The sequence below is a fragment of the Odocoileus virginianus genome, chromosome 24 (genome assembly GCF_023699985.2).
Source record: "Odocoileus virginianus isolate 20LAN1187 ecotype Illinois chromosome 24, Ovbor_1.2, whole genome shotgun sequence".
Taxonomy (NCBI): Eukaryota; Metazoa; Chordata; class Mammalia; order Artiodactyla; family Cervidae; genus Odocoileus; species Odocoileus virginianus.
In genome coordinates, this window is record NC_069697.1 from 9825045 (window position 1) to 9850953 (window position 25909).

Here is a 25909-nt window from a genome sequence, read left to right on the forward strand (position 1 = left end):
GTGTTAAATTCTAGGCTCATCTACTAGGATAACCAGGCAGGTAGATATTGAAAAAATAGCCTAGCCTTAGGTAATGTGTTCAATTGTTTCTATCATGTCTGACTCTTGCGACCCCATGGACTGTACCCTCCCTGGCTCCTCTGTTCATGGGATTTTCCAGGCAAAAATACTGGAGTGGGTTGCCATGTCCTCCTCCAGGGGATCTTCCCAACCCAGGGATCAAACCTGTGTCTCCTGCAACTCCTATATTGGCAGGCGAATTCTTTACCACTGGGCCACCTGAGAAGCCTTAGGTAATGCTTAGTATCTAAGGACTAGGCATTGGTTTCTCAATCCTGGCTGTGGATTAGATGAATAATTACTTTGGGGACACATAAAACATAACAATGTCCAACCCCATATCAAAGCTGATTAGATCAGACTCTCAAGGAGTGGGGACCAGGCATGGGTACCTTTCAAAGGAATCCTGAGAAGTTCTAATGTATATTTAGGTGTGGCAATCACTGGTTTAGAATCGATTTAGATGGTGGGATGGATACAGTGGGGGCTGTCCTGGTGGCTCAGCGGTAAGGAATCTTCCTGCAGTGCAGGAGACCCGGGTTCAGGCCCTTGGTCGGGAAGATCCCCTGAAGGCGGGCACGGCAGCCTACTCTAACACTCTCAGAGAATCCCACGGACAAGAAGCCTGGCAAGCCGCAGTCCTTAGGGTCGCACAGAGTCGGACACGACTGGTGACTCAGCAGCGGCAGCAGCATGGATACAATGAAGGAAAGCAAGCTGAAAGCATATTCTCACAGGTGAGACCCACGGACTGGTGAAAGAGCTCTAGCAAATAGAGTCAGTCAATATAATTTTTTAGTTATTAAATTGTCTTTATAGGTATATTTACCCTGAGTCAGGAAGATCCCCTGGAGAAGGAAACGGCAACCCACTCCAGTATTCCTGCTTGAAAACTCCCATGGACGGAGGAGCCTGGTGGGCTACAGTCCATGGGGTCGCAAAGAGTCGGACAGGACTGAGCGACTTCAGTAGTCACTAGTTACTCCTTAAAAGGGGGTCTGCTCTAGGAAGACAAAATGTTACAGCTGAGCCTCTTAAGGCACAGGGCACCATCCCATCTGGCTTTAAAGCAGTGGTAATATTTTCAAAATCAGAACAAAATAATGAGTTATCAAGAGAAGAACTGTAGGGAAGAAAAAGCCCATCTTTAAAAGAGCTTATGCGCTCGTGTGGACCTCCCTTGTGGCTTGGTGGTAAAGAACCTGTCTGCCAAGCGGGAGATACAGGTTTGATCCCTGGGTCGGGATGATCCCCTGGAGAAGAAAAATGGCAGTCTACTGTAGTATACTTGCCTGGGAAATCCCATGGACAGAGGAGCCTGGCGGCCCGCAGTCCACGGGGTCGCAGAAGTCGGACATGACTTAGCGACTAAACAACAAAGCATATAGTCACTTGGCACATATCTCAGAGCTCACAAAATTGTAAAGAGCATGTATCTCCCTGTTCTCTGTTCTCAGCTCTTCACTCTCTCTCACTGGAAGCGGTCAATCTCTTGTTTATAGTAGCTCATTCATGTATAAACCGTGTCTTTTCTTTTTGTATACAAACAGCCTTGTACGAATGGTATGCACACTATTCTATGTTTGGCTTTTTCACTAAATAATATACCCTGGAGAATTGCTTATGTTTTGACAAGTCTCAAGTTTAGATGTTGCATGCCCAAACTCATATCCCTTGATAAAGGCACCAGGCGTGTAGTAGGAACTCAACAAATGCTATTGCCAATTTCATCATTCTCCCAAAATAAATAAGCTGGCACTGCTGCACCTGTCTCCTGAAATGAAATTCAGGAGTAGTCTATGAGGGATTTTTGCTGTCTTCACTTTAGAACTGCAATAAAAACATGCCTTCGATGATGTTCTCAGAAATAGTGTTCAAAAAGAGACCAAATGTATTTCAAATCCTGCCACAAAAAGAGGCAAAAACTGTAGTTGATTCAAAAATGTTATGTCAGAGTCTAAGAAATGATACATACTCTTGACCCCCAAGCCTTGAATAAAATGAAATCATAGGATTAGTAATTAAGTCAATTAATTTTTTTTTGCTCAAAAATTTAATATTTAAGTATACCTTTGTTTTAAGTTGTTGTATTCCACACTCTTCTGTGTTGAAAAATTAAGCTCTTGGAAACTGTGAGAAGTCTAGATATTACCTGTTTTCTAGCTCTGAACTTACACTTGTGGTCCATTAATATTAATACCTTGAAGCAGTAAGGCTTAGATGGTTTATAAGTGAAGGTTAATTTTATGATATTTGGTGTCTAAGAAAACTATCATGTTCTCCATGCTTTGTACTGTTGCTAACCACAATGTAAATATAAGCAGTTGATATTTTATAAATCTCCAATGTTAAAAATTCATGATTTGTAACAGCTGAAAGCTCATAATCTCTGTTTTGCCATTTAGTGATTGCTTTCTGCCTTTGTTTTCTGGGTAGCAACCAAAACACTGTAGACTTTAGAGGAAGGAAATCAAAGCAAATAGTAATGACATTGACTGAATTTTAAAGAGATTTTCAGTTATTGTTACCTTTTAGCTGTATTACTGCTTTGGATGTGTGTGTTTGTTGAAAATTCCTATAATCTTAGACTCTTCTTATTTTAAAATTGAATGGGTTTGGGACTACTGCCCCTTGTTGAATTATGCAAGTTCTGGAGTCAGTGTCTCTAGGCAACTCAGCATGCTTAGTGTATTAATGGTTAATTTTTAAAAGCATTTTAAAGGAGTTGTATTACTTACGTGTGCATGCATGTCTATATGTGCACATGAGCCTATGATGTGCAGGAGGGGAGGAGCGGAGAGTATTCCACTTGATTATTATTAAGTCATTTTCATTTAGAGTTTGTGGTTAGAGAGGCTTACTAGCTTTGCTTCAGTTTTCTGAAGCTACTAGTGCTGAAGACATACGGGTCCTATGTTTATTATGGTGGTCTTTCTGTTATTAGACACAAAATAGCTTACAGCACTTACTATGTAATTTTTAATAGTATTACTACATGAAAATGAAGATGTTAGTCATTCAGTCGTGTCTGACTCTTTGCAACCTCATGGACTGAAGCCTGCCAGCCTGTCCAGGCTCCTCTGTCTACTGAATCGGGTAGCCATTCTCTTCTCCAGCGGATCTTCCCAACCTAGGGATTAAACCCATATGTCCTGCATTGCAGATGGATTCCTTACCATCTGAGGCACCATGTCCTCCCTAACCCCCCATAATTTCTAGAGTATAAGTTCCTTTAGAGCAGGACCTTTCCTGGCTTATTCAAAAAATTATTCCTAGAATTTTGAAGAGTATCTAGCCCATAGTAGATGACTGATAAATATTTATTAAATTAATGAATATGTTAGCACTGTCTAATGTATTATGATTGTATGCAACAATGGTTTCTGATGACAGATCTTACAGTGCTGTGTTGTATTTGCTGAGCTCTTATATTATTCAGAACCTAATGTTTATGTTAATCATCAGGCTGTTTTGGGAAACAATAATTTCTTTGATATAACATATTTTAATCAAGATTTGAGATCAAACAGAAGTTTTAAAATAAATAAATTCATAAATATTAAAGTAATTCTGAAATAAGAAGCTCATAATCATGATCTCCTCATTGCAAAATTCAGACTTAAATTGAAGAAAGTAGGGAAAACAAATAGACCATTCAGGTATGACCTAAATCAAATCCCTTATGATTATACAATGGAAGTGACAAATAGATTTAAGGGATTAGATCTGATAGACAGAGTACCTGAAGAACTATGGATGGAGGTTCGTGACATTGTATAGGAAGCAGGGATCAAGACCATCCCCAAGAGAGAAGTGCAAAACGACAAAATGGTTATCTGAGGAGGATAACCTTACAAATAGCTGAGAAAAAGAGAGAAACTAAAGGCAAAGGTGACTGTAGCCATGAAATAAAAAGATGCTTACTCCTTGGAAGGAAAGTTATGACCAACCTAGACAGCATATCAAAAAGCAGAGACATTGCTTTGCCAACAAAGCTCCATCTAATCAAGGCTATGGTTTTTCCAGTGGTTATGTATGGATGTGAGAGTTGGACTATAAAGAAAGCTGAGTGCAGAAGAATTGATGCTATTGAACTGTGGTATTTGCGAAGACTCTTGAGAGTCCCTTGGACTGCAAGGTCCAACCAGTCCATCCTAAAGGAAATCAGTCCTGAATGTTCATTGGAAGAACTGATGTTGAAGCTGAAACTCCAGTACTTTGGCCGCCTGATGTGAAGAGCTGATTCATTTGAAAAGACCCTGATGCTGGGAAAGATTGAAAGTGGGAGGAGAAGAGGCCAACCGAGGATGAGATGGTTGCATGGCATCACAGACTTAATGGACATGAATTTGAATAAACTCCAGGAGTTGGTGATGGACAGGGAAGCCTGGCGTGCTGCAGTCCATGGGGTTGCAGAGTCAGACACGACTGAGCGACTGAACTGATACTGATACTGAAAGGCAAAGGAGGAAAGGAAAGATATTCCCATTTGAATGCAGAGTTCCAAAGAGCAAGGCGAGATAAGAAAGCGTTCCTCGGTGATCAATGCAAAGAAATAGAGGAAAACAATAGAATGGAAAAGACTAGAGATCTCTTCAAGGAAATGAGAGACACCAAGGGAACATTTCATGCAAAGATGGGCACAATAAAGGACAGAAATGGTATGGACCTAACAGCAGAAAATGTTAAGGAGAGGTGGCAAGAATACACAGAAGAACTATACAAAAAAGATCTTCATAACCCAGATAATCACAATGGTGTGATCACTCATCTAGACCCAGGCATCCTGGAGTGTGAAGTCAAGTGGGTCCTAGGAAGCATCACTACGAACAAAGCTAGAGGTGATAGAATTCCAGTTGAGCTATTTCAAATCCTGAAAGGTGATGCTGTGAAAGTGCTGCCCTCATTATGCCAGCAAATTTGGAAAACTCAGCAGTGGCCACAGGACTGGAAATGGTCAGTTTTCATTTCAGTCCCAAAGAAAGGCAATGACAAAGAATGTTCAAACTACCTCAAAATTGTACTCATCTCACACACTAGCAAAGTAATGCTCAAAATTCTCCAAGTCAGGCTTCAATAGTATGTGAACCGTAAATGTCCAGATGTTCAAGCTGGATTTAGAAAAGGCAGAGGAACCAGAGATCAAATTGCCAACATCCGCTGGATCATCAGAAAAGTAAGAGAGTTCCAGAAAAACATCTACTGTTACTTTATTGACTACGCCAAAGCCTTTGACTGTGTAGATCACCACAAATCTTAAAGAGATGGGAAATTTAAGATACCAAGCCTGGCGTGTTGCAGTCCATGGGGTCGCAGAGAGTTGGACATGACTCAGCGGCTGAGCTGAACTTGAATTCCACAATAAAAAAATATCACTCATTGCCTGATGTTCTTCTGAGGAATAGACAATCTAATGCAAGACAACTGAACCTTTCGTAGTTCAACCAGCTTACAAAAAAGTGTGAGATTTTATTCATCACTTCCATTGGTATCCTAATTGTAATGACATGTTACCATCATTTTTTATGCTTAAGAAATATAATATTGATGGAATCTTGTTTGATGCAGGGTCAGAATTTATTACCTATAAAAATATGGTACAGTTTTTAACTATTATTTCTAATAAACTATTGTTTCATTATCCTTAGACATAATTAATTTGAAGGTGCTGTAAAATACAACACATGGTGTCCTGTGTGTAGCCAGTCATTGTGGTGTAGCATTTTCTTTATGACTAGTATCACTCTTCAGTGGGTATGTTATCATTGTCTCGGGATGCTGGCACTGTAGTGGAAGTCAACTCAAATTGGCTATAAAATCACCTTCTTCAGTAGAGGTCAAACCACTTTAAAATATTATCTCAGGGCTTTTAGCTTATCAAAGACTTATTGGAAAAGCGATTTATTCTTATTTAGCAGACAAGAAAATGGCAGCGTTGACAGGGCAAGTCAATTGTGTAAGGTCAGTTGAAAAATCACTTATATGGGGGTGAGGTGAAGTTTCCAAGGTTGCAGTCTGCCTCCCCTGGTGATCATTGCCTAAGACAGACTGAAGAAACAAAAGTCAAATGTTTACCTCCCTTGGGTAGAAATAATAAAGTTGGTGCTGATATGCTCATGCCTTCAAAATGTATAAGTTAAACTACATACATGAGTTGCCTGAATGTATTTGGGAGCTTTTTATACTACGCCAATGTGTTGACCTGTGTGGGATGGTAGTGAAAATAAATTAAAATCAGGTTTTCAGGGTAGTTGTGATAATAAAAATGAATTTCTAATTGCAAGAAGTATCTTCTTTGGTATTTAACGAGCAAAAGGAGAAGTAACAGAATATAATAAAGAGGTAATTAAAAAAAGAAAAATATAACTATATTAAAGAATATTGAGAGTAACTTTAAAAAATATGTAAAAACTAAATAGTACCCTAGGAGAGAGCCAATTAGAAGTGGATCAGTTCAGTTCAGTTCAGTTCAGTCACTCAGTTGTGTCCAACTCTTTGTGACCCCATGAATCGCAGCATGCAATAGTGAATTAAAATTATTAAATGGCTACGGTTGGCCTCATATCATCATCTACTCCTTTATAAGTTGTTTGGGGAGACCTCTAAGTTGGCTTCTAGCAAATTTTTTCCTTCCTTATTCCCTCCTCCTTTCTTTTTCTCTTCTTTTCTTTGCTTACCATAGTTCAGTGTTTCCCAGGTGTGTTTTCCGGGATATAAGGTCCAGAGGATGCTCATACGCTCTTCAGCTTTCAAGAAATGGTCCAAAATAGGGAACCAATTTATCTCAACCACTTCCAAAAGGATTTGACTGTGAAATATACATTATATACATATAAACATTCCAGGACCTGACTTCAGAAACAAAGGAAGAAGTACCAGTGATGAGAATGGATTGAGAAATGAGGGAATATAGTTGGGCCAACATAGATTTTATGGGATACTTTGATTTTTTACAGAATTACTGATTTATTTATGCCATGCTCATTTTCAGTTAAAAATGTTTTGTGTCCTTTTGAATTGCATAGTCCATGGAGATTGTTAAATTTTTGTGAATGCATTGTCTGTTGAACATGCATAATGTCATTTTGAGGCTGTGGAAAACCTACATTTTGAGATATCTTATTAGATTTTTTTTAATTCTTAGAAATTGGTTTTCTTGAAGTGAGACATCTAATTGAAAAGGTCAATGCTGAGAAATCACTGCGATTCCAGGTTTTTCTGTCTTCTCATATATTTTGAGACTTGCTATTGTCATTTTTAATGGAGATCATGAAAAAATGCATAATGTTAGAGATTCATAGCAACCACATTTCTCATTTAGTCTGCCAGACAAAATAATATATTTAATTGCTTGGAAAATAGAAGACTGCTATTATTGATTTGAATTATATATATATATGTATATATACATGTACATGTATATATATATATGTATATATATATATATGTATATATATATATATATATGTATTTCTAGTCCTTTATGTTTCAAAACTTAAGAAAGGAAAAGTTGCAATTTAAAAAGCTTTAGGATACAGTACTGGAGCAGATCGCTTGTCTGATGCCTGGGCATTTTGTTTATTTATGATAGAACATGGGAACATACTAAAACTAAGATACACTGAGAGCCCCGTTTTATTGATATTGCTATGTTAAGTGTGTAAGCATTGAACAGGCGATGACGTATGAGACGTTTACCCAGTGACGTTCTGAATGACTCTCGTTGTAGGGGAAGCCGGTGGGAACGCCAGATGCTGGCGCCTATTTCCGCGTGCTCGCGGAGCACGGAGTGGCTGCCTTGTTCACGGCGCCGACGGCAATCAGAGCGATCCGTCAGCAGGACCCCGGGGCAGCCTTGGGGAAGCAGTACACTCTGACAAGGTGAACTTGGGATGCACAGGGCAAATTACACTGAAAACTGCAATCACAGTGAATGACTGAACACTGTATGTTTTTTCTAGCACGGCAGTACCATTATGGAAAAAGTCGAAGGTTCTGAATGTTAAGAATGGCTGTTGTAAATGTATTTTTGAAAGAGTTGAAAATTTAGCTATACTGCAAATATTTTTTTTTTTCTTGAGCATGGATTATTTTATTGGATGCTTTATAAAAAGTCCAAGCACACACATACTGCACCCCCACCAGGAAGGGAGGGGTTCACATTACTTGTTCTTATACCCTCAAGATAAGCCTCTCCCCACAAATATTTGTATCCCAGCTACAAAAATGGAGTTGCAAAGGGTATATATAAAGATATGATATTTTTCTTGCTCTTGTTATAGTACAAACAACTGAAGGTGACTATCGATCCGTGAGAGTAAGAAAGGGGAAAATCACTTGACAAAGGGATGGAATGTCTGTTACCTGTAACAAGTAGCTGACTCATCTGCTATTAACAGGCACCTACCCTAAATTATAGCGACCCGGGCACATGAAACTTGAGACGACACATGTGGGGCCCCTGCTGATTACACTTTTTCCAGAAGGCACGTGATTCCGCACCCTTTCTTCATCACTACAAATTAGAGGAGAACCCAGTACTTAAGATTCTATCCACTGAGGTATTAACTGCCATCAAGATTAGTTATGTCCAAGGAGCATGCAATAGAAATATTTTTTAATACCAATATTTTTTAATGCAAATATTTTTTAATACCATGTCCTGTTTATTTCTGTTCAAATTTTCTCAAACTAGTTCTCTTTTTAAAATCACTCTGCTTATGTTTTCCTTAAAGCAGAAGGCTATTTGTGATTTATACATATATGTATATGTATGTGTGTTTGTAATCTAGTTCTTTACCACTAGCGCCACCAGGGAAGCCCCACTCTCTCCGGTAGTAAAGAACCCACCGGTCAATGAAGGAAACATAAGAGACGCAGGTTTGATCCCGGGGTCAGGAAGATCTCCTGCAGAAGGTCATGGCAACTCACTCCAGTATTCTTGCCTGGAGAATCCCATGCACAGAGGAGCCTGGCAGGCTACAGTCCATAGGGTAACAAAAAGTCGGACAGAGTGAAGCGACTTAGCATGCACATATATAGAAATATGTATGTATGTATATATATATAATATCTACCTTTTGAAAATAAACTAATAATCTGAATAGAGGGAAAATACTTGATTTTACTTATAAAGATAAAATGTGCAAATTATAGTCCAAATTACCTATGTTGAAAGAGTGAAGGAAATTATTTTCCTGTTGTTTTGTAATAATGTGCTCAGAATAGTTTAGATAGTTTTGTGCTGGTTTATTGCCATTCATTTTAGTTTAATGATATGTACATTCAGAGATAATTATAGCAATTTGTGTCTTCAAGGCAGTTTCCAGCATCAGTTCTCATTGAACCTTTCTGAAATAGGTCACTGCTATCATAAACTAAAAGGATTTTGTAGTTTCTTCAAGTCAAAAGTGGTTTTAAATTAAGTCAGTTTGAAATTTTTAAATTAAATGCCAGATGTTATGAATTTTATGCTGCTATGGCCTAAAGAAGGGGTTAGAACAGATACCATACAACAATTACAGATGTAAGCAAGAATATTTCAGTTTGGGCAGGGTCAGTGATTTGGTTCATTTGTTTCTTTTTGGGGAAAAATAAAGGATCTGAATTTACATAAAATGTTCTTAAGATGAGTACAGAATGTGTTCATAAAATAATCTTACATTGTATTTCCGTTCTCTTTATTTACTACATTGTGATTTGTTTTCTCCATTTCGGTAAAAGAAGAGAAACATAGGTTTTGGTAAAAACATCTGAGGCTGTGTATAGTCTCCATGTCTTAACACAGCTCCAGGGGTTTTGAGGAAATAGTGACCTTGTTCTTGCAATGTCCCTTTTCTGACAAATGCATTCTGATTACAGGCCAAAGTCTGTTGTTTGCTACATCATCTTTCCCCATTTGTTACGTGGGTTTCAGATGATATCCTTTACTATAAAGGCAAGAAGCCATTTCTAATTTGCCTCAAGTATAAAGCATCAAATAAATACCAAATGAATACCTATTAAGTCACCAATAAATGAATACCTATTAAATGCTAGATTTAATAGGTATTCATTTGGCATTGAATGAATTTCAATACCAAAATACCAACTCTTCAGAATGAATAGGTATAGACATAGAGTATGAGATTTTAGTCCGTGAAATTTTAATGTAAGAGAAATTGCAATAAACTCCCCCGATCATGCCCCTTTGTCTTTAGGCATTTAAGTTATTCACGATGATAACTTGTGAACCTATGTTTTAAATATCTCTTTAGGAATGCAGACTCTAAAACAGCCGCAATTATTCAAATGACTACTATTAATAAATGCAAACACTTGCTGATCACCTACTATGTACTAGGCATAAGCAGCCAAAGTTTGTTGTCTCACTGGTTATCACAATAAGTAGGAATTGTGATTATTCTCATCTTATAGGTAAGTGAGGTTAGGGCCAGAAGTTCAGTGACTTCTTAGGAAGAAACTCACTCAGGTGATCTAACTAGAGCCTATACTCCTTACTAAATACCATGAAAATAACATTTCCTATGAAAAGTAAGTTAGGAGACTAACTTGACCTAGGGATTTTTGTCATTCATGGGATAAATACAGCTTTTCCTTTTCATATATTTATAGTCTATATGAATAGTACCTTCACTGACCTGCTTTGATAGATTCTGACTTGTGGACTAAGAGAATGTTAGAAGAGACCTCCAAAATCCAACTATCCTACTGTAGGCAACCGAGGTTCAAAAAATGTTAGGTTTGGATTAGAGGCAGAATGAAAACCAGAATCCAAGTCTTCTCATACAATTATACCTTTAAGTTTATATTTATGTTCAAGACAATTTCATGCTGACTTACTGAGTGGACATTTCTTAGATATTATAATTGCAGCCTCATGATTAATTTGCAGTTTGCTTCTCTTTTCTTTTACAGAATGTTTTGTGATGGTATTTTCTTTTTAAATGTTACATAGCTCATCAAAAGGTTGTTTTAAAATAAATTTAAAGATGTTCCCTTAAATTTAAGAGGGTACTCTGAAATAGGTAACTAACCAGAACTATAAGTTATTTTATCAGACAACTAGAATTTGGAAAAATAGGTAAGACATCATCTAGTGAAATCATTTCATTTCACAGTAGAGAAAACTTTGCCACAAAGAGGTAAAATAACATTCCCAGGATTACAGAGCTACTAACAAAGAGGTAAAATAACATTCCCAGGATTACAGAGCTACTATAGGGCAAAAGCTGGGCTAGGCAGTACTGTATGGTAATTTGGATTCTGACTATGGAGTTAGACTCCCTGGGTTCAAATCTACCATTTACTGACTATGTGGCCTTCAGAAAGTTATGTAGTCTCTCTGTTCTTTGTGTGTGTGTGTGTGAATTAGTGCAAGAATATAATGAAAATAGAAGGTACATAATCCATGCAGAGCACTTGGAACTGTTAACAAAGACTGTCTTAGCTTTTATTATCATGTGCTTTCTAATTCACTGCTCTTTTTCATACATCATAGTGGTTTTTATTTCCCGCCATGATCTTCTAGCTCAATTTTAGTAAAGTTAGAAAAATAACCTGTGCTGGGATTTTCATTCAGGATAGCACAGTACCTCATACTTTGATGTAGCCTTTCTTTTCCAATTACATAGCAATGAGTTAATATGAAAAAGAAGAAGCAGAGCATCAGTGCTGAGCTGAAAAATAAACTTTTCTGTGGACTAGAAATGGATTAGAGTGGCAAAATGGTAAGGGTGGCTGAAGCCAGAGGCTTGCTAGGCGTACAGGCAGGTGTTGGCAGAGTAATAGGGACTCAGTGCTGCCTTGTACTCCCAATGGAGTCAGAGTTTGCTCAGTGATTGAGGATGGGCTTGAGGATGGGCTGGGGTGTTAACACGCCACTCAGGAAAGGCGGCTGATAATAATGACTGTCAGTTGTTTTCTGGGACTGTGACTTACAGCAGACGTTGGTCTAAGGATCTGAATGAGACAAAGGTCAGCCCAGCAATCAAAGACTGAAGCAAACTGCCCATCTGTCATCCTGGAATAGGATCTGTGATATCCCAAGTATCACTGTGGATTAATAATTCTGAACCATCATTATGGCATTAGATGTCACCAACCTATTGAACAGAGAAGGTGAGCATGGGAAAGAGAGAGAGAGATACAAATAACAACAAAGAACCTCTATTTTGAAAAGATTGTGGGAAATAAAATTCCAAATACATGAAGAACTCTAATTAAATCAACAGAACATGGATTTATTCCAATTGACCTTATTTTTGTAATATAGTCAAATCAAACTTGAAAATAAGTATTTTGAGGAGAATCAATCATAAACTAATCACTTTTATGTAAAATTATTAAACTTGGATATGAAACAATAAAAAGGTACAGTGGATAGTGTAAACTAAATAAATAAATAAATATATGGACACAATGAAAGATTCTGTTAAAATTATAGGATATTACTGAGGAAATTACTCAGAATGCAAAACAGAGAGACGACATAAAAAATCTGAAAGAACAGTTAAGAGACTTGGAGGGAAGAATCAGTTCTGTTTGAACAGAAGCCAAAATAACTGTAATGAAATGGTGGAGAGTTTTTTTCAAAAGGTTATTTGAATTTTCTAGTGGGGAGAAACAGAAGAAAATAGAATGAAGGAAAAAAATGGAGATAACCACTGGGACATTGATGTAAAAATAATGATGTTCTGTTGTGTGAACTAGAAGTTGATGAGGTATTACTGAAATAATACGTTTTATTTAAGCTATGTTGGCACAAGTGAAGAGTAGTTTTCTCTAGTTTGGTAGTTTATGGACCTTGAAAGAAATATTCATTTTAGTTTTCTTCTGCTTATACTTTATTACCAAAAATTCTTCACCGTAATTTGGTTTTGGCTTTTTATCCGTTACTATATGCAGGTCAGGAAGCAACAGTTAGAACTGGACATGGAACAACAGACTGGTTCCAAATAGGAAAAGGAGTACATCAAGGCTGTATATTGTCACCCTGCTTATTTAACTTATATGCAGAGTACATCATGAGAAATGCTGGGCTGGATGAAACACAAGCTGGAATCAAGATTGCTGGGAGAAATATCAATCACCTCAGATATGCAGATGACACCATCCTGCTGGCAGAAAGTGAAGAGGAACTAAAGAGCCTCTTGATGAAAGTGAAAGAAGAGAGTGAAAAAGTTGGCTTAAAGCTCAACATTCGGAAAACTCAGATCATGGCATCTGGTCCCATCACTTCATGGGAAATAGATGGGGAGACAGTGGAAACAGTGTCAGACTTTATTTTGGGGGGCTCCAAAATCACTGCAGATGGTGACTGCAGCCATGAAATTAAAAGACGCTTACTCCTTGGAAGGAAAGTTATAACCAACCTAGACAGCATATTAAAAAGCAGAGACATTTCTTTGCCAACAAAGGTCCATCTGGTCAAGGCTATGGTTTTTCCAGTGGTCATGTATGGATGTGAGAGTTGGACTATAAAGAAAGCTGAGTGCCAAAGAATTGATGCTTTTGAACTGTGGTGTTGGAGAAGACTCTTGAGAGAGTCCCTTGGACTGCCATGAGATCCAACCAGTCCATCCTAAAGGAGATCAGTCCTGGGTGTTCATTGGAAGGACTGACGCTGAAGCTGAAACTCCAATACTTTGGCCACCTGATGTGAAGAACTGACTCATTGGAAAAGACCCTGATGCTGGGAGGGATTTGGGGCAGGAGGAGAAGGGGACGACAGAGGATGAGATGGCTGGATGGCATCACCGACTTGATGGACATGAGTTTGAGTAAACTCCAGGAATTGGTGATGGACAGGGAGGCCTGGCATGCTGCGGTTCATGGGCTCAAAGAGTCGGACACGACTGAGTGACTAAACTGAACTGATACAGCTTCCTATGTATTTTGGAATAAAATTAATTTAATAACAGTACCATTTTACTCTTTCCCTTATTGCTTAATTTTCAACTTCATCTGAGTGTTGAATTGTGCTCGATTTTATATAGAAATGAGGAAAGATGGATAGGTCTCATTCCCATTCATCTCTCTCTCCATTTTTCTGTTCTAGATACTGTATATTGTCATTTTGTTTATCCTTTTAGTGTTACACATTTGGAAGTAGGTTCATCTTTTCATGTGTTGCCATCATCAGAGTGTCTCTCATGTATTGAATTACTCTATACCAATCTAGGGCAGCGCTATCCGGTAAAACTGATATCTACAGTATAGTAAAGCAACATGTCACTACTGAACTCTTGACAAAGGGTTACTACTGTAAAGAAATTGATATTTTTCATTTTTTCAACTTTAACTAAATTAAATTTTAAATAGCCAGAGATAGTAGCTACCATATTGTACAGTGCGGAGACAGGATGTATATAATTAATATGAGTAAGTTTACTCTCCAGAGAGTCCACATAACTGTGAAAAAATGGCTAATTTTCACTTTTATAAATTTTTAAATAAAAATATATTTTTGAATTTTTAAAATGGGCGTTCATCTGTTTGTAATATTAATAAAATAGTGGCAAGGTCATTAATGAGAAATTTCACTGTTGGAAAATGTTAATATTCCTTTTTTGCAGATCTAAAGGACTAAATATCCTTTAAAAAATAAGAATACAACTCTTGCCCTTAGGCATGAGTTTATCTTTAAATTATAATTTGTCTTTCCATTATAGATTTATACTAAGTAATCATTTGGTTTTAAAAATATAAAATTATATAGTATGGTTTTGTTTATTATGAGGAATTAGGAGTTAAATAATACTGGATTAAATATTTATTAAAAGATTTTAAATTGTTCTGTCAGTTATGTCTTATTCTTGAATTTTACCTTTGTTTATAATGTGTTTATACTCATTATATAATTTGAAGTTGATAATTGATAAAAAGAGTAACTTTGGGGCAGTTTTAGGAATTTTAATACAAACGTAGATAGTTTCTAGTGTATTTAGGGAGAAGAGATCATCTATGCTATTTGTTGTTAGGCAAGAAATACTGGAGTAGCTTGCCATTCCCTTCTCCAGGGGATTCTTCCAACCCAGGGATTGAACCCAGGTCTCCGGCATTATAAGCAGACTCTTTACCATCTGAACCACCAAGGAAGTCCCTAAATTACCAGTGAACCCCAAATTTTACCTCTGCTTTTGGTAAATACTCAGGTGATTTTAATGAAAATGGAGGGGATTTTTCTGACTTGCAGAGAAGGCAAACACCACTTTTACTATTGTTTGTTGAATATCATACCTTTCTATTTTGCTTATTAGTGCCATTATGAAGATTGCCATCATGTATAATGTATAATTAAAAGGTAAAAAGACAATAGAATTATAATATAAACCATAATATTAAATAATAAGTTTAAAGATACATAAGGCTGAAATTTATCATGAAATAAGGAATCAATGCTATGCATGATTTTTTTTATTATTATAATCAATTAAGTTAGTTGAAGTTTACTTGGCTAGGGAAAAAAAGCCAAAAAATTAATTAAAAGTTTAAAAAATGATGGTAATATTAAGGTATTAGTTGCCCCATGATTGGCAAAAGATTATTTTGTATTGTGTGATAACATTTTTCAATGACTGTATTTTACATTACATTTTCATTACTAAATACTCTTGAAATTCTAGTTCTTAAGCTTCATATATAAACTAAACACACGACTATCTGGATCTTGTAGAGCTTTTTGAAGCCATCTGTGGCTTGATAGATGATGGGAATGTGGCCTCTGATGTCCATAAAGTACTTCCTTTTTATTGTTCTTTGCCTATAGTATTAGAATCAGCCAAACCTATTCATTTCATACATTTCACCACAAATTATCTAAATGCATATTCTTTTTCAGACATCAGACAGTTGGATATTTACTTCTGCTCTTAAAGAAAAATTTGAGACTAATAAATTCTGTTACTTGTGTTGTTACAAAGAAACAAGGTAGAAAAGGTACTATATGCTCTAGAATATGATTACACTTTCAGTGGAAAAAAAAAAAAAACTACTCTGTTGGTTAGTAAGAAAATCATGCTTGAAACCTCCTATAGTCATAAATGGCAAAAATACAACAGAAATTCTAGTAGGTACATATACCTGTATGTGTTCTTTCTGTTCTTCAAATTTCCTGTAATATTATAGAACAGCAATATGATTCTGTATAGTTAATCTAAATTGTGAAGCAAGTATCCATGATCAGTCATTAAAGGTGTCTGTTTAGTATGGTTTGAGGCAGCTCCGAAACAGTGAATAGTAGACCTTTTCATTTAGCCTTTTTTGCTTCTATGATTTGTCATGGATACCTGTGTTTTCCTTCTAATCCTGTTTTCTTGAATTTTACTTTGATTTAGGATCAGGTATTTTTAAGTTTGGGTTTGGCGTTTGTTTATGTATTAGTTTTTCTTCTTCCAATGACATACAAATATTTCTAAAAGGCTTTTCAAGGAAATGGGAGTTGTCAGTGGTGATAAGTCCTGTTGCTCAGGCCTCTCAAATAATCCACCGTCTCCACCTCCATCTTTCCCCCCGGGGCTGCCTGGGTTCAGGGCTCACCACTTCTCTGTGACGGGAATAGCCTCCCAAACCCGGGGCCCCTGGGCTCCTGCCCTGACCTTCCTTCTATCCTCCCCACTCCTGCCAGTGATGTCTTCTAAACCAAAAGCCTCACTGTGCCACTCTCCTGCTGAAAAACATTAATTGGCTTTAATTAGCCCTCTCACCACCTTCAGGATGAAATCCAAATTCTTTAGAAAGTTCTATAAGCTCCTTTGTGACAAGGCCCAGGACTGGCTCTCCAGATGGTTTCTTGCTCCTCATTTACCCTAGAAATGTATAGTATACTTAATCACAGAAGTTTTTTAAAAAATGTTTTGATAGTTTGAAAAAGATACAATTAAAATATGTTCATATTTTTCAGTCATAAGATTATCAACAGTATGGCGTTTATATCCTTATTTTGTCTTGTTTTTATATAGCATCTAAAATCGTAGATGTATAAACCATATTTAAACTTTAAAACTTTAGTCTTTGTTATATTTTAGCCTACTTTAATAGCTTAATGTGTTACTATTTATTTCATCCTGCTATAACATTTCTGTCTGATGAGGTTATAATTGATAATCCAGATTTTAATTTCAAGCAAATTATAAATGAATACATATTTGATTACCTAAATTTTAGGTAATTTTAGGTAATATATTTGCTTGAATTGCAAATATATATGTAGTTTGCATAAACTTTAAGTATCTAAAAATCTCAGATATTTTGACTGGTATTGATGTCATAAAGATGAATGATCCTAAGGAGCTGTGAGAAATAAACAAGAGGCAAGAAATTATAGAATGAGATATATGTTTGTAGCGGAGGCAGCATAGAGGCTCCATAGTTGTGGAGCACTGTGTGGGAATATTTGAATCTTCATGAGATTTTTATGAAATAAGGGAATGATAAATCTTTTATGGCTATACTACATTGTACAGGATGGGTAGGTAGGTTTTTACATTTGATTTGTATTTATTTATTTATTTATGTTCTTATTTTAACGATAGTGAATTAGCTCTTCATACACACCTTCTTTGTTTTGACAGACAGACCATGGAGCATTGAGAATGGAAGAAAAAAAAGTCATTCTCTCAATGAACCACCAGTGGTGTCAACCCAATTCTGTTCTTTTCTATTTCATCCTTTCTACGCTGTGGCATAGTGTTCCCTGCAAAGGATTGTTCATCTCTTAGTAATCATTTATTCCTTTTGATAAGAGCCTTTTTATCCTGGAAGGTCACAATGCCATTTATTTTAAAGTCACCTACCTTTCCTATATATGTCCTTGGAATAGGAGAAATATATGTTGAAATCAGAGTAATGTTTATTGAAGTAACTCATGAGAAGGAGCAAGTGCATCGTATCTATGAGCACATTTGTTGCCTTCGCTGATACTCTATATTTTTGTGCATAGACTTAAATAGAATACATCAATCAAATCTGGAGCTAAATTTAGCAGAGGTAATGTCAAGGAGGAAAAGATTTTTCATTTTTGATTATTAGATGAATATGACAGATATATTACAAAGATCAACTCAGTTGCTTTTCTCAAAACTGAAAAGCTATAGCTGTGAATTCTGCTTTTGAAGCGTTTCCAGTGCTGTGATACGCATTTAGTTATACTGGGGTCTTCCTGCATGGCGCTAGTGATGAAGAGCCCAGTTGCCAATGCACAGGTCTTAAGAGACGTGGGTTCAATCCCTGGGTTGTAAAGATCCTCTGGAAGGAGGGCATGGCAACTCACTCCAGTATTCTTGCCTGATAATCCCATGGACAGAGGAACCTGGTGGGCTACTGTCCACAGAGTCACAAAGAGGCAGACAGGAGTGAAGTGCTACATAGCATGCTGGGTCCACACAAATGATGCTTGCATTCTACAACCATTCTACGGTGTTTTCCTCTGAGAGTTAATGTGATTAGATTCTACAGTGTTTAAAAGAAGGCAAAAACTGAAATTATTTCAGTTTTTTTCAAGGAATAATTTGAATTCACTCTCCCTCTAATACTCAGGTTCAAAACACTATTTGTGGCTGGAGAACGATGTGACGTGGAGACACTGGAATGGTCCAAAAAGGTCTTCAGAGTACCTGTGCTAGACCACTGGTGGCAAACTGGTGAGAATTTTCCAAACATGTACATAAATATTGCAGAAATGCTGAGAAACACTGCAGGGATGGGAGGAAATTCTAAATTGTGACCATCGGGCACAAACAGCAATCAGGCGGTTCTGGCTTTGGTAGAAGTAAGCAGTTATCTGATTATCTTTTTGTTAAAAAAACTTTTAAAATTACATTGATACTATCGTTCTCCTGACCCTGGAAATAAAGCCCTGAGACCTCTTCTGCTTTCTCATCCTCTTGGTTTCATATATCTGGTGAGTCACTAAATCTCAGATTTTCCTTTGCATTCATCCCACCGTCAGCACTCCAATTGCCTTTGAGCTGCAGCAGCCACATGGTCATCTACCCTTATTGAAATTATCGTCATCACTCATCTCTGTTCTCTCTGCTTTCCTGTAACCTAGCTTTCTTATAACTGCTCCAAGAGTACCTTTTAAAAACAGTTTCTTTGATAGAATTTCCTGTGCTTCTCTGGTCCTTTATTAGGATCAAATATCTTCTGCTCAGCACTCGACAGACAAATGTATTTTTCTCCAACACACTTATCATTATATGTGTAATTTATTTATTTACTTATTTATTCTGCATTTTCCTCCCACTGAGTGATCCTTGGGAAACAACTTGTCATATTAAGTGGACAGAATAAAAGTTTGGTAACTTCTTTTGAGGGATGATTGTGTACATATGTGCGAGTAAGTAGTTCATCTGGAATTTGTTTTCCCTTTCACCGAAGGTAGCAATTTTGCTGGCTTTGCCATCTGGCTCACTGAAAGTGGCTATGAGTTATGAGAGCCTTGTAGCCTTCATATGGATATATTTCAGTTCACTCCTACTTAGTTCAACTAATTAGATCAACGGTTGTATATGAGTGTTTTCAGAATTTACATCTTCTGAATATTTTAGGCAGGGCGTCAAATTTGAATTAAAATAATAAAATTTCTTTGCAAAAATTATATCTCATTTTAAAATGACTCAGTCTAGAAGACTGAGAGACGAAAACTGAAGTTTAGTGTTTAATATTTAGAACTCTTTGATTCTGATAAATTATACTTTTTCTGTTACCTTCTTGGATGTTGCTCCTTTGGAAAAATTGTGTTTTCTATATTCTTTGTAATTTGGAATATAAAATGAATGATCAGAGAAGAATACATGTTCTTTAAATAAGATGAAAATCAGAAAGAAAGGTTCTATTCTAACTTGATTTGCTAAGAAAGAAATTTCTTATCTAAATTCAGATTTGTAACTATTTGATAAATAAAAAAGATAAGATTGAATGTGGAGAAAGCAATGCTCTGTGTAAAATACATATAAAAACAAGTGAGGAATTACTGCTCTGTATGGAAGAGTGACTATAGACTTGATGCATCTCCTATTCACCAGGAAAATTCCAACAGTTATTTTCCTGGGCATAAAGAGGAAAATATTTGATTACCTTTACGATTGCTTTCCATGATGGTTTTCCTTTCCTGGTCAACATGAAATTTGTTTCCAATATACAAGTGACCTTATACAAATACGTGCAGAAGAGTTCCATCCCCCACCCCTGGCTCCATTAAAGGTGACTATGCTGAAGATTGCTGAAGGAAACCAGTGCGCTCATAAATAAAATTATGATTCCTTTACTTTTTCATGTTGATATTTGCACATAATAGCCTGTGCAGATGTATGAAGTTAGTGAATCCAGGCTTACAGAAAAGCTCACTGAAGCCTGAGAAACATGCATAAGAGGTCTCTGGTGAGTACTGAGTTCCATGAGAGTTTGCGGTTTTTCTTTAATGTATCGTTCAGAGGGAATTAATCACCACATTATGTCCGTGTGCTGTCACCTTAATCAGCTTTGAATGGCTGCTCATTACTGTGGAAAACATCATGAATTTCTACGAACAATAACTGATTCTTTCCATCCACCACATTTATTTTTACAGCTTTTGATACTGTATCCAATTGAGTACACAAATACATACATAGGGATAGGTATGTAGGTGGGGAAGTATCTAGCTGCGCTTCCCTGGTGGCTTAGATGGTAGGTAAAGAATCTGCCTACATTAGCCTCCAATTAAAAAAAAAAAAAAAAGACCAAGTTGGAAGTGGTCCTAGAATAAAGGCTTACATATTTTGATTTTGAAAAAAAAAAAAAAAAGAATCTGCCTGCAATGCAGAAGATCCGGGTTCAATTTCTTTGTCAGGAAGGTCCTCTGAAGAAGGGAATGACAGCCCACTCCAGTATTCTTGCCTGGAGAATTCCATGGACAGAGGAGCCTGGTGGGCTACAGTCCATGGGGTTGCAAAGAGTCAGACAGGACTAAGAAACCGACACTTTTACTTTTCACTTTCAGATAACTAGCTAGTTTAGTGGTTTTGATCATCATAAAAAAAAAAATTCATCCTAGGTGGTGCAGGTGTCTGCAACTAACAGAAAATTTAGTTAGAATCTTTATTCATTGGCATAAAAGGAATTAGTTCACTATTTTCAATGATATATGTTGTGGTAAATAATTGAAAATGATATTGAAGTTTAATGTTTGCAACTGTTCACCTTTCTTCAGATATCAGATCACTAGGGGAAAAGGTAAACACTTTATGGGTTATTATTAACTCAGAAAGAAGAGAATATTTGATATTTCTAGCACATTTATGAGTTTCCTAATATTTTGCATATCAAATAGATGGTGTGTGTTTCTTCAAGAGGTATGTCATTAAAAACCTGATAACATTTCAAGGAGGGTTAATCTTTCACCAAAGGAAAATTTTTCTTTATTTAAAATTTCAAATTTTCTACAAGGTTGTTCTTACTTGTTATTGACTTAGAAATTGATATTATTTTATACAATCATACACTTTTACAAGCCTCAGATACAATGCATAATTAATGAATTTGCTCTCTGATTACATTAATATATGTATACAAATGAGCTGTTAAGAAACCATGGTGTATAATTTGGAATTAATAAGGGATATGTTAAGTAACTAAAATGTATGAGTGAAAATTGATTAGTTCCTGTGACTTGGATTCTAAGAAGGCATTCTGCAGTCAGTCCATTGTTTTTGTTGGGCTTCCCAGGTGGCGCTAGTGGTAAAGAATCTGCCCGTCAGTGCAGGAGATGTAAGGGATGCAGGTTCCATCACTGTGTTGGGAAGGTCCCCTGGAGTAGGAAATGGCAACTTACTCCAGTATTGTTGCCTGGAAAAGTCCATGGACAGAGGAGCCTGGTGGGGTACAGTCTGTGGAGTCAGAAAGAGTTGGACATGACTGAGCATCTCAGCAGCAGCAGCATTTTTTTTGTTGTTACTCAAGAGAAATTTTTATTAGCAACAACAGATTTCTAGTGACTCTTTTGATCTGTTAGTATCAACACTCTCTGATGTCTGATTTAAATAACACCTAAGATTCTAAATCTGTGAACTAATCTGTAAAAAAAAAAATCCAGGAATAGATCAACTCCTTGTAGGGGCATTTAATAAAGAGTTGTCGCTGTTCAGCACCAGTGGAGCATTAAACCCTTGTTTTGGATTGTAATAATGTAAACATGAAGTGCTTTCATGAAGGAAATTAGTCTTGCTAGTTTATATAGGAGAGTTGTATCTACATGATTCATAATTCTGGGTAATAGATGAATTGTCATTTACCCAGGTGCTTTATCTTCACAGTAATTTATCCATAAAATGATTGAAAGCATCTGGATTATCGACTGAATTTTTCTTTTTTTTTTTTGTTTTTTACATGGAGTTTGAGAAACAGAGGTGTTACAGTCATAATCCGAGAAGGGGAAATTAAGAGAATTGATGATTGTTCCCTTAAGATATGATAATTTGTGCACAAAAATATGAACAGCCAGAACTTCATTATCCTCAGTTGTACAATCACTAGATAAAACACTGTACTGTTGTAGATCATTTTTAGTCCTAAGATGAGCTTTTCCAGTAATCAAACGGCACAAAGAAAGGACTCTCAATGCAGTGCATTGTGTCTCTAGCAAGAATTTTTTTTTCTGACTTAAGATGACTATGAAGGAAATGTTTTCCTTATGAATGAAACACCTAGTGTAAGCAACTAACTACTAAAACCTAAAACATAGTAGACCTTATTCCTTTTTGAAGTTTCCTCCTTCCTTTTTCCCTTCTTTCCTTCCTGCCTCCCCTTCCTTCCCTTTTCCTTTCCTTCCTCCCTATTTACTGTAAGATATGGCACAATCACTTCCAAACCTGTGCCATGTGTGAGCAGTCACTTTGGTCATGGCAAAGAACCAGACATGACTGAGGTGACTGACCACACATGGCACTGGTGTAGAAATGATTGTGTAACAAAAAAGTTGGGCATCCTGCTTCGTTATGCTATTTAATTAAGTAGAAATACTGTATTCTTTCATTTGCTATCAGTCAGTTAAAAGGTATTGACTGCAAAGTTAGAATACTTGAGTTCTACAGTAGCTTTTATAAGAGGCAACTTGGTGAAGGGTTTAGATCAAAAGAATCCATGATTCTTTCCACCTGCTGGTGGAACAAATCTCTGTGGTTTCTATCAGAAGATACAAAGCTTCTGTTGAAAGTGTTTTAAGTGATGCCCGGGTAGTGATGAAGTAATTGAAATGAGGTAATGACCACCAACTTGAGTAGCACTGGGTGATTTCATTGTTTTGTTTCCATCACTTTAATGGAGGAGTAAAATTCTTCCCAGAATTTTTAAAGCCTCTAGGCGGGATTTCAGTGAGAAAATGGTAGTCTGCTAATGGATTGAGACATTGGTGCCGATTGAAGTTATTGATCTTACTTTAGCTGCCTTGAGCCATCTTTGCTGAGTTCTTATATTTTAAAGCAATCACAGTGTTTCTCTCCCTGTTTGAACTGCTGCAGTTTTAATTGGAGTTGCTACTTCTAAAGTAAATATATTCTATCTATAGCCTAAATCCTCCTCCTTTGAGGAGGAATCTGATAATTCTGGATTTTATTAAATTAGACCCACAGGCTCCAGCAAACTTTAATCAAGCTGGCTCTTAAATCAGAATCATTGATCCTAAAGGCACATACATCCTAACACCATATTATTAAAATATGTCAAGGCTGCCTGATCCAGTAATCCTTATTTATGTAGTATTCAGTAGGATATACTTCCTGAGGGCCACAAAGATTCGTTAGGTTGACCAGATTCAGTCATTATCATTAGGTGTATCTGGAGACTATCCATTAGCCCAGGATTTTTAAAGTCAGCAATCCTTTTTATTTACAAGAATCAAAACCACACAATGGAATAGTTCATTGCAGTTAGCAGTTATCCTAAACAGAGAGCTCTATGAGAAATGATACAGGCTCAAATGTAGTGCTGTCTCCTTCCTCCTGGGTAGACGCATTGTGACTTGATACTTGATAGGTAGAATGTCAGAGTTTGTCATGCTTTTCTTTTATCTGAATCATCCTCTTCCTTTGTTACTTTTGTGTTTTCATACATTCCACCTTCAGGCATCTGAATTGATATACTTACTGCAGAGGAATTTCCATCTGTCAGTGTGTAGTCCTGAGTTTAGTCTGGGATAGGGGGTTTTCTTCATCCCTGGAAGTCTACATTGGGAATTTTATGAGTCTTGTTATCATGCCTTTGAAAAATCCATGTTACAACTCTGTGCTGGATGTGTGACTTTCTTCCATCTTAATATACCTAGCTTGGCCCCATGCAAAATCCTGTATGTTTTCCTGCAAACTGGCTTCCTAGGGCTAAGAGATAAAAAGCTCTGTATGGCTAACAGTCCAGTGAGGAAAAGTATCTTCCTGGTAATTTGATCTTGATGACACTATCTTTAATTATTCAGAAATCTGTTTTCTGTGGTTTGGGTGCCTATAGTCACTAGCAAACGTTCCTTTTGTTGCAGATCTTAAAGTAAAAGATTTCTATATACAAGCAAATGCTGCCTTCCTAGATTTTAATACTTGTAAACTGTCATCCCCTGCTTTCTGGGTTTTACTTAATATTTTCTGAGCCCATCAAATTTGGGCTGTGGTTGTAGGGTTTGGTTAAAGTATAGGCCTACATTTTAAAAGACAATGGATTGCACTAGACTTTTGAAATACGCATTATGGAACTCAGAGAGCTGGGTCAGACTGAACAGACAAGATCACTGCCCCATGAACTGGTTTGTCCAGAATATACCCTATGATGCAGAGTGTGAAGAGTTTTTAGTAATATGAACGAATCAGTACTGTCTGATGCATTTTTGTTTTTCTCAACATAATCATCAAAAATAAATTCATCTCTTTTTTTTTATTCATTCATGGAAAAGAAATTGTAGATAATTTGGCATGAGAAGTTGTGGTTGGGAAGAACCGTCATAGGACACAGAGTCATCTCAGCAACGTTCCGCTGGTGATGCTGTGATAGTGTTCATCTGGTGAGAGAGGAAAAACTTGTCTTGATGTCGTCTTTGTTGCCTGGCAACCAGATTTTTTTCTCATTTAGAGCAAGACTTCATTAGTCTAAAGTAGATAATTTTTACTGATAATTTGAGAAGAAGAGCTTAGAGGTAAGCTACATGAATTTGGTTTGTGGAAGGAATACTCTTTTGTCAAATGTTAGGCTTGATGAGGCTTTCTCTTTTTGAAATGAATAATTGTTTACAGATTGTTAATCCACCTGAAAATGAATATCCCAAGTCAAATAGCAGCTATTGAATCAGACATTTTCATCTTAATAGCATTATAATGTGGGAAGAATACCATGTTGTTATTTTTTCAGATGTGATTACTATACATGAAGCTATTCAGATATGTATAATTGCTTTTTAGAATCTCTATTTATGCCCATTATTATATTAGTGATAATCTTTTTGGATCATTTTTAAAGTCTGTGGTGAATTAGTTACAATATCGCTTCTGTGTTTGTTTGTTTGAATTTTGGCCATGAGGCATGTGGGATATTAACTTCCTGACAGGGAATCAAACCCATACCCCCTGTATTCGAAGTCTTAACCACTGGACTGCCAGGGAAGTCCCTTACTGACTAAACACTGAGAAATTAAGAATATAAAATTGATTTGGTCTTAGAAATAGCACCTAATTGCTCTACCCTTGGCAAGAATCACATTTAATTCATTCTAGAAGGGTGAAAATATGTAATGATTTTGTAGATCTTTATTAGGAAAAGAGTTCCTAAACCCTCCCTTGATAAACCTTATTGTATGGAAATTTTATTTTCCCCTCTTGCGTGCAATTCTCTG

General features: G+C 36.6%; 1 protein-coding gene across 5 annotated transcripts in view; it reads left to right on the forward strand.

The window, feature by feature from the left end:
• ACSS3 (acyl-CoA synthetase short chain family member 3) overlaps nucleotides 1-25909 on the forward strand; it is a 247922-nt gene that overhangs the window by 88177 nt on the left and 133836 nt on the right. For all 5 annotated transcript variants that reach the window (XR_011483185.1, XM_070454281.1, XM_070454280.1 and 2 more), the window contains exons 8-9: nucleotides 7790-7941; nucleotides 18598-18701. Coding sequence is in view for 4 of the 5 variants with exons in the window: in XM_070454281.1 (XP_070310382.1) it covers nucleotides 7790-7941; nucleotides 18598-18701 (256 nt within the window). In the remaining variant the exon portion in view is untranslated. The remainder of the gene's footprint in view (nucleotides 1-7789; nucleotides 7942-18597; nucleotides 18702-25909) is intronic.